The 9,485-nt window shown below is 33.8% G+C and overlaps 1 protein-coding gene across 1 annotated transcript in view; it reads left to right on the top strand.

The window, feature by feature from the left end:
* The first annotated feature begins 336 nt into the window (after positions 1-336).
* LOC129232577 (short-chain dehydrogenase/reductase family 16C member 6-like) overlaps positions 337-9,485 on the top strand; it is a 35,612-nt gene continuing 26,463 nt past the window's right edge. Inside the window, 4 exon segments of the mRNA XM_054866710.1 lie at positions 337-589; positions 592-651; positions 654-700; positions 702-731. Coding sequence (XP_054722685.1) covers positions 337-589; positions 592-651; positions 654-700; positions 702-731 — 390 coding nt within the window.

Below are 9,485 nucleotides of genomic sequence, written 5' to 3'. Positions count from 1 at the left end.
TTGTTCTTTTGGACATGTAATTTCAAATTCCATTTTCACTGATATATATAATACCAGTAGCTTTTTTCATCACGTGAAATTTTTTTCTTATTTAAAACAATTTAAATATTGTTTATTTTTTTAAAGAAATATTGATCAAAATTTACACTTTTCTTAGAGTAACGCAGTACTGTTTCTTCCCTTTAGTCTTTGAAAAGGTAATTTTATTGTATGTCAATGAGCTACTCTTGATTTTTTCGATTTTTTAAATCAATTTATTTATTTTCAGTTTTATTTAAGCATGAATGCCATTCAAGCCGTTCTTTACCTAAACCTTCGTAATCCTCAATTTTTCAAATGCCTATTCCTCGTATATTTTCGATACCGATAAAGGAAAAGAAAAGCATCGATGGCGATACTGTTCTAATCACTGGTGCCGGTAGTGGAGTAGGACGCAGTTTGGCCGTCCAGTTTTCGAAGCATTCTACTAGTTTAGTGTTACTGGACATCAATACGAATTCTTTGCTCGAAACGAAAAAACTCGTGAATCAGAAATCGAAAGTTTTTATTTACAAGTGTGACGTTTCTGCCAGGAAATCTGTGTATGAAGTAGCAGAACGATTAAGAAAGAAGTCGGGAAAGTTGATATACTGGTCAACAATGCAGGTATAGTCTTCGAAAGCCTTTTATGGAACTGACAGATGAACAAATACTGAAGACCCATGCAGGTGAATGCTTTAGGTCATTTCTGGGTAAGTTTCAATATTTTTTTTTTCAATTTAAAAATTTATTTTTAAACTGAAAACGTTTTAATGCGAGGGCTTTGAATAGGTCGTTTCTAAAATTTTAACAGTATTTTTTCTGAAAGAACATGCTTAAAAACATAGGATCTAACTATTTTTTTAAATAATTTGTTTAGTTTAATATTTTTCAAAAATTACTTAAATCGTTGCTCTTTCATACTTCACATTTCTTGCCGATGACATCACAAATGATGAAATGCCATTCTGTGTTGCCATTCAGAGAGCAAAATATTTAATTCGCATCTTACTCACGTGTATTGGCAACGATATGGTGGATAGCAAGCGAGAGCGCAATTTTAATTCGCTTCTTGATTATCATAACGTGGAAATGCGGTACAAAATGCGCCAAAGAGCATCATTTGTGGACGTCATCAAGACCACACCTTGTTTGCGAAATCGGACATTTTAAAAATTAATTAAAAAATAACTGTTGGGAAAATGAAAGAATTTCTGGATCCGTGTTATTTATTTATTTATTTTTTATTTTGCTTGTTCTATCGATTTCAGTGACAAAAAGTACTACTTTTGACTGAAGGAAATAACCCCATTGTTAGTGCTCTCGTTTATAATCTATTTCCTTCATTAAAATATACGATTATTTTGTGAATATTTCTGACATCTTGGCCGGGACTCGACCTGGGGTACAAAGGGTTCGAAGCTTAGAGGTCTGCCTTAGAGGCTGAGCCACGGAGTCAGATTGCGCCGTGCGGCAATATTAGTAGTGTACGAAAACGATAAGTTCTCTCAGTAAGACCGACGACGATGATGTACTGTGACACACATGTATATAACCTTTATGCTGATAAATGACATAATCCTCATATATATATATATATATATTATATATATATATATATATATATATATATATATATATATATATATATAATAGCCAATGATCAAGTAACGCTCCTGATGTCATGTCATCAACAATGAAACTCCGCGCGCGACATGATAATTTGATAATATGTTTTGTAATGTTAACATGCCATTGAAAGGCTTTACTGTGACAAGGCTGAACTAGATCCGGTCACTTAACTGTTTTACTGGTAGGACTGTCATTTCAGGGAATGAAGAAACGAAAAAGTGATCAACAATGAACGCTATCTACTATGAGTTTAGGGTTAATCCACTGGAGTTAGGATTAAAATTTCAACCAACAAAATATCAACAAACAGATCATTGCTTCGTCCAAATGTAGAAGCGATTTTCACCCCTTATATCTTGACGGGCGATTTTCTAATTTATGTAAATAATAAACACAGCCTATGCTATCAAAAGTGATGGAAGAATATTTAAGATGTTTCCTGGTAATTTAAAATTTTCACTTCTATCATGTGCTTGACGACACGCCCTATTTTTAAAAAACAAAACGGAAGCTCGTAGTATTTAGTTTTTTTGCAAAGTGTCACAAAAGAGGGAGGGGGAGGTGGCAACTTAAGAGGGAACTGTGTGATCATCAAAACCTTGCCTTTTGGAGAGTCGGGCTTTCGTTATAGAGTGATGTGGAGGGGCGCAACTATCACTGGAACGACGAAAGGAGGCTGGTAATAAGTATCAAATTAATAGGACTGATTCTTCTTCCTCACAGAAGAAAATTCTTCTTTGCTCATGGACGTCGAGATGGCAACTGTCCCTGGAGCGAGTGAATGCTTTTCATTGCTAATCCCTCATCAATATTTATTCCTGTCCCAGCTATCTTCCCTTTTATACTAATTCTAATAGAACCACTAAAAAAACTCATCTTTCGATAACGACTAAGAAGAAGTTTTTAACAGCAGTAATCGCATTTTATATTTAAGCTCCGACGCTCAGTGCTTTTAAACACCTATAAAGGAACAAATGGTAAAAATGCGCCTCAAGAATTGTCTCAGACATTTGAAGGTCAAGTGATTGGTTTCGCTACCAAAAATCACACTATCGAATATCAAGGACAATACATGGGAAGAGATGGCTGCCTAAAACTTCGGAATAGGCGGAGTGGATTTCAACTTAACTGGAAAAAAATCTATTTAAAGCCACATTTGCAGTAACTTGGGGGACCATCCAAAAACTTTGACATTAGAGGAAAATCGAGTTAAACGAAGCGCGAGCTATCGTGAGTCGACTATATATATATTTCTAATTTGACAAAACTGGAAGGGTGTCAGTGGCATGATCTGGCAAGGGATGGCGGTAATAAATGTAGAGTCAATAGATTAATCCTTTCTTCCCTATCACAAGAAAATTCCTGCTTTCGTCCTTGTTACTGTAGGTATCACTTATTGCAGGGCAAGTCCCTGGAATAAAAGTTTATATCATAGATGACGTCAGTCAATAATTACGGATTAATTTTTGTGGCAAAACCTGTAAACCATCTATGGCCGTTTTTTTTTTTTTGTATGAAGGGGCAGTTAACATCCGGCGCTTTAAATTGTGTACTTAATACAGTGTTCCCCCACAAACCAAAATAATATTTATTTATTTTTATTTAAACCCCACCAATCACCACTGTACCAACCCCGGTGAGGGTTTAACCGGATGTGGTGACTGGGGGGAACAGAACAGATCACGAGCGACCACTCGCATGGAACAATTTTGATAATTACAAAAACCAATAACAAAATAAGATAACAAACAATAAAAAGAACTAAATAAAAAGAACTAATATACAAGTGAAGAAGCTAAATAAGACTGGGATGGCTGTTAAATACAATTTAAACGGCAGTTTTGAAAGTTTTTAGGCTGGATATTTAAAGTCATCTGCTTGAGATATGAGAAGCGACATTATTTTATGGATATTCTTGCGTGTAACAGGATGAGATAGAATGCGTGAAATATTTTTGAAGAAAGAAGAGTTGGAATTGTAAGTGCAATGGAAAGAGCTGGTTAGAGGACAGTTGAATATGTAATGTTCAGGAGTTCCAGATTGACTGCATACACATAATGGTGAGCTAATTAACTTAAATCTGTGTAGATACGATGGAAATGGTCCATGTGCACTGAGAAATTGTACTTCCTACTGGAATGTTTGCAGCGTTGTTTTAGTTTTACTTTTGCCAGGAAATGATGAACTTTCCGACCAGTAACCGGACCAAAATAATAATGCATGCACTCTTACAACGCTAAAAATTATAATGACACAGAAAAAAATTAAAAATCAAAATAATGTGAATAAATGTAGGAACTAGCCATTTAACGAAAGTGGTTCAAAATGAAGGCATGTATGATCCAGGCACAGCTGATAACGCTGACAGAGGGAATCCAAATCGATCCTAACCATTTCAATATACAGTCGGATCTATATAACTTGAATTTTATAACTCGAATATTCTTTATCTCGAAGTTTTTCCTTGGGTCCTGAACTCTTGAGACTGTTGTGGAAACTTCCCATAACTCGTACGCTTTAGCCAGTCCCTTGCGACTTCGAGTTATCGAGAATTTACTTTGTTTGGGTACATTCTTTCCCAATAGATGCTCTCAAATTATTGATTGTAGTCTGTAGATGGTTCTATCAGGACCGCCGAGAGTCAAGGTAGGCCGCTTTTGAATTTGGTCGCCGGGTCTTCCCCCCTCCCCGAACTTTAGGGGGGGGGAGCGGAAATTACAATGCTTCATAGCATACGTTCATAAACTTTATTTTTTAATGTTTTTTTAGGATCCCTTACAGCCAATTAATCTACTTTTAAGTACACAAACATTATGCACTATTATACTTTGAATAAGCACGTAAAATATCTTTAACATATTGAAGCTATTAAATACTAAACCCAATATATATAACTTCACCGAGATCCTATAATATGAGAGGTTTTAATTAGGAATATTGTCACAAGCATTATAACGCGAGGGCAAGGTGATTAAATAAATCCACTCTTCATTTGAATTTTCTTATATTAATTTATATTTTGATTTATAAAATAGTACGTAATTAAGAAAATGATAGCTACATAGCATTTAAATTTTATTGACGAATTCAGAAAATATTTCTTTGCGAATTTTACAGTAGTTGCTGATTTGTTTTTAAAGTCATTATACCCTCTCTCTATTCTCTCTTTCGTTTGATACACATTTGATGCATTTTTTGTCATCTTTTTCCCGATTTTATTTCATGTTTCATATTTCTGTTCGTTTTTCTTTTTCTACCATTAGAGTCGTAAAATTTAGCGTAAAATCCCAAAATTTGATGTCAAGGCCATACATATTGAGTTTCTATTTTCCCTCTAAATTTTACAAAAACATTCCAAACATATTTTCAACTTTAAAAACTTGTGTATAGGTTTTCGTTTAATTTTTTTTTTTTTTCGGTTCCTTAGATTGTAGAAATTCAGTGGTATGCGCCCCCTCCGCACCGCGGAGTCTGCAGGTCTGCATATCCGGTCCTGCAATCGATTATTTCTACCAATCACGCAACCAGGAATTTCCCTCACCCCACCCAAAAGGAAGTTTATCGCTATGCTACTGGTAAATAGAATTCGATCGAATCACACAAAATCAAGTTCTAGGAGCCCCTAATCATGTTGCTATTGTTAGAAACCCCATGCGACTATAGAGCATCGAAGGATTTGTAGAAATGCAAATGATTTTTTTTTTTTAAATATTGTTCTGTGATCAACAAAGCCCCCCCCCCCCCAAATCTGTTGATCCTCCACTTAAAACCCAACAAAATTTGAAAATAGAAAAAATTCACGCTTGAATGCTGTTTCCTAAACCATTTGGATGTTTAAAAAAGCAAATATTATGAATTAGTTTTAATATTACTTGAATCAAACATGAACCGCTATTTTATTCCCGAATTCAAATTTTTGCGAGGGTGGAAATTCTCAATTTACCGAATGGAACTCCAAATTTTGCAGAATGATGATAATTTTGCCGAATGGAACATCAAATTTCGCCGAATGATTAGAATTTGCCCAATGGAACTCCAAATTATTTCGAATGGATTTCCAAATTTCACCGAATGTTGATAATTTTGACGAATAGAACTCCAAGTTTTGCCAAATGATGATAATTTTGCCCAATCGTCACACAAAATTTGCCGGATAAGGAAAGATTTCGAAGGTCATGGTGACCGCCCGTAGCCTCCCATTGGGGTGCTCCTGATTGGCACAAGTAAACTGCCTGATTGAAGTTTAATTCGTAAAATTTCGTATAATTTCTTAATTTTGCAACATATGATAAAAACAGTTTTCTTCACGAGTCTGTAATGACAATATATCTAACAGAGCTCGGCACCGCCCGCCAGTGGGCAGTGTCAATTACACGCAAATAAGTCACGTATGCAAGGCCTGAAGAAACAATTTTTGCGCCAAGCACAGCAAACCATTGTTTTTTGTAATTGTGGTAATCTTGCCACCTTGCCAGCTGCCAAGGCAAGATTAGTGGAACTAGATTTACCACACAAAGGTTTTCCCCATCAAGTTAGATTTCTAAACAATAATGACCTGAGGTCAATCTACGAAGGATCGAACAAATAACGATAGTGCTTTGGAAAAAATAAACAGTTATCAGGGAAGATGCTGAATTCTATTTAAAAATGAAGGCAACCTAAATGTTCCTAAATGACGTAGAAGGAAAATATCTCCATTTATTTCTGCAACTGAATGATGTCATGCATATGGTCACGGCCAGTTGTCGCCGTTGGAATGTCTTATTAAAATAAACAGTGGATGGAAGACCTTATTTATTCTTACATGAAATGTGAACAGTAGTGACGTACTATGCCGCAATCAATGAAGTATGAAATGCAGACATTTTACTGTAAATATTTATTACGTAAGAACGGTAGTTTCTCAGAATGTAATGAATTCAGATTTCCAAGGGAATCTGGTTTTGTGACGTCATTCATAAGACTGAGCTGAATACGAGAATAGTTTTTCTTTTCGCCGGTAAGAATCACTTTAAAACGACAAAAATGAATGAATAAATAAACAAATTAATAAAAAAAGAAGGCAACAGAAAATGGAATACTGGTAACTGCTCGGTTTCTAATTTTTAGTTGTATACCTTGTATAGTTTATGTTACTGCCTGTATTTTAAAACCAAATAATCCGCTAAAAATTAGTGTCAAATCAAAGTAGATATGGAACTTGCCCCAATCCTTCTTGTTTGTACATCGTTTTAGTAATATTCCATGGAACTGTTACCTATATTTATTTTAATTTTTGATTTGTTTGGGACAGTACCCCGATTGATTTTGACATTACAGCTATTCCTAATACGATAGTTCATATACATGAAAGGACACATGTCCCCCCCCCCCCCCAGAAGGTTAAATTCTGTCTGATCTAGTAATTTAGAAGATTATCAAGTGATACGGTTTTCTGAGATATGATTTCTTCTGATTTTTGTCATGGTTTGAAAAAAAAATCGATTTTTTTTTGTGTGGTTTTCGGTATAAATAAAAGGATGTGAATTACGATGTTTAGTTTTCGTCGCATTCACAATAAATGCTTAGATAAAAATGCTATATTTAAAAAGCCAAAACCTGTATTTTAACTGCTCAAAAATTTAATCTTTCTCTGCACAAGCAAACTGAAATCTCAAAGGAAAAATGCTGAAAAATTAAACTTTTAGTAAAATTAAGAAAAAAAATGCGTATTTTAATTAAATGCTCCGATGAAGTAGTGAAACATGCACTATCACTGTTTCCTGCCCTTCTTTTTTTTAATTCTTAGCCAAGCGATTACGAGGAAAAACACAAACATTTAAATTAAATATTATATATATATATATATATATATATATATATATATATAATTCTTGTTTTGTGTCAACAGTTTCATTTTGTGACAGGAGTCAAAGAATTTGTGTGTATGTGTGTGTGTGTGTGTGTGTGTGTGTTTTAATGGCAAAATTATATTTTCCGTAATGTTATCTTTACGCTCATCATATCACAGCCTTTTATTTTTATACAGTAATTATATTATTTACAGAACCGCTTTTCATAAATTTAATTATTCTTCGAATGCATGAACGTGTTCCTGAGTGACGAAGACTGAAACCTGTATTCAATTAATCTACTAATTTCACAACTGCTGTCGAACTCATTTAAAACGAGGGTGAAAGGACCGCGATATACCGCGATATTTGCTCGTTATAATCGAGAGCTCGTAAAAAACGAGTTTGCGAAAAAACCATTAGAATTCATTCATACTTACTGTATGTTATTGTTTCTGTACAGTAGGGTAAACTAGGGAGGTTTGACCCATAGTGAGAGTTGACCCATGGGATTTTTTCCATTAAAGGAATATTTAAGCAAAATTTTATTTATATTATTGGTCACCAGTAGCACAACAGTATTTTTCAAGGACGATCCATTTCAAAACTTTCATCGGTTTTTAAGAAATTCAGTGCAAAAAGGTTACAGCACCTTTCATGTAAAGTTTGAAGATTTTAGAACTTTTTAGATTTTAACTTCCAGTTTTGAGGGAAATGAATTTTAAATGTATACATGTTTTAGTTACTTTTCTAGCTATCTATAGTTATATATTAATATGCAGTAGTTTTATATAACTTTAATCTAAGTTACTAAAAAATTAAGGTAAACAAAAGAAAGCTACCTAGGGAGCTTTGACCCAAGACAACTAGGGAGACTTGACCCAAAGACTAATTTGATGTTTTTGTTAAATTTGATGTTTTTTCAATTAATTTTTGTTTATGAATAGCTAAAATATTGCGATTTAGGCCTAATGATTTGATTTTATTGATTTAAGTTGCTAAAAATTTAAGATAAACAAAATAAAGCTATCTCTGCCGTGCTAAGCACAGATGTGGTATCTGCACATTTTATCAAAATTGAGATATTGTCACCAGGTGGTCGTTAGTCATTTAATTTACCTAAATTTCAAGTTTTTTGGCGATTTGTGAACACGAAATATTAAAAAAAGCTTTAAGAAAAAAGTCGTAACTGCACAGTTTGCGGAGTTTGCTCAGGCGATTTGAACGTAAGTGACAAATACTAAGCCTTTAAAGTGGTATCTGCGCAGTTACCACTTTTTTCCTTAGCATTTTTTGTAGATACGACTTTTATACCTTAGTAAAGGAGCATATTTAATAATGTAGCAGTTTATTGTAACACATAATATTAAAATTAGTTTACCGTTGAATAGTTGATACAGGTTGATAATAAAAACTAATACAACTTTGCATAATTGTTAAAGTAAATATTCAGCTTTTTCTATTTAAATGTTTGTTTAAAATGCAAATTCTAAAAATGAAATGCATGTAAAATATTCATTCCCAACTCCAACAAACTATAGGAGGTGCTGCAGCCACTGTCTAATGGCCCATGAAAAAACTAAAACAAACTCACGCTGTAACATATAAATTGCTTCTAAACTTAGGAAATGATAGATATTTTTGTTCGCATGTATGATTTTTTGTTCTTTATTCATTTGAAAAGATTTTTCAAAGTCTTTTGGTTATTCTGACCCATGTAGAAAGAGATTAGAAATCAAAAAGTATTACGAAAGTAAAAAATTATGCAGAACACACAGTAAGTTGTTCTGAAGCAGCTATTTTCACGATGTTGAATTCGGAATTCATAAATTTTTGGTTCGCTTCGAACGGCATTTTCATTTTGTACCGTTTTTTCTATACATTAACTGAACATATTAAGTTCAGTTTCGTGACATTTCCGGCATTTGTTGACATTTTTGTCACATAGTGCACATACGTGACAGACTTTCAAGAGTAACGTTTAACACTAGATAATTTATTTCT

This window comes from Uloborus diversus, unplaced genomic scaffold (genome assembly GCF_026930045.1).
Source record: "Uloborus diversus isolate 005 unplaced genomic scaffold, Udiv.v.3.1 scaffold_1293, whole genome shotgun sequence".
Taxonomy (NCBI): Eukaryota; Metazoa; Arthropoda; class Arachnida; order Araneae; family Uloboridae; genus Uloborus; species Uloborus diversus.
The sequence above is the reverse complement of the archived record's forward strand: the minus strand, read 5'-3'. Positions and strand labels throughout refer to the sequence as shown.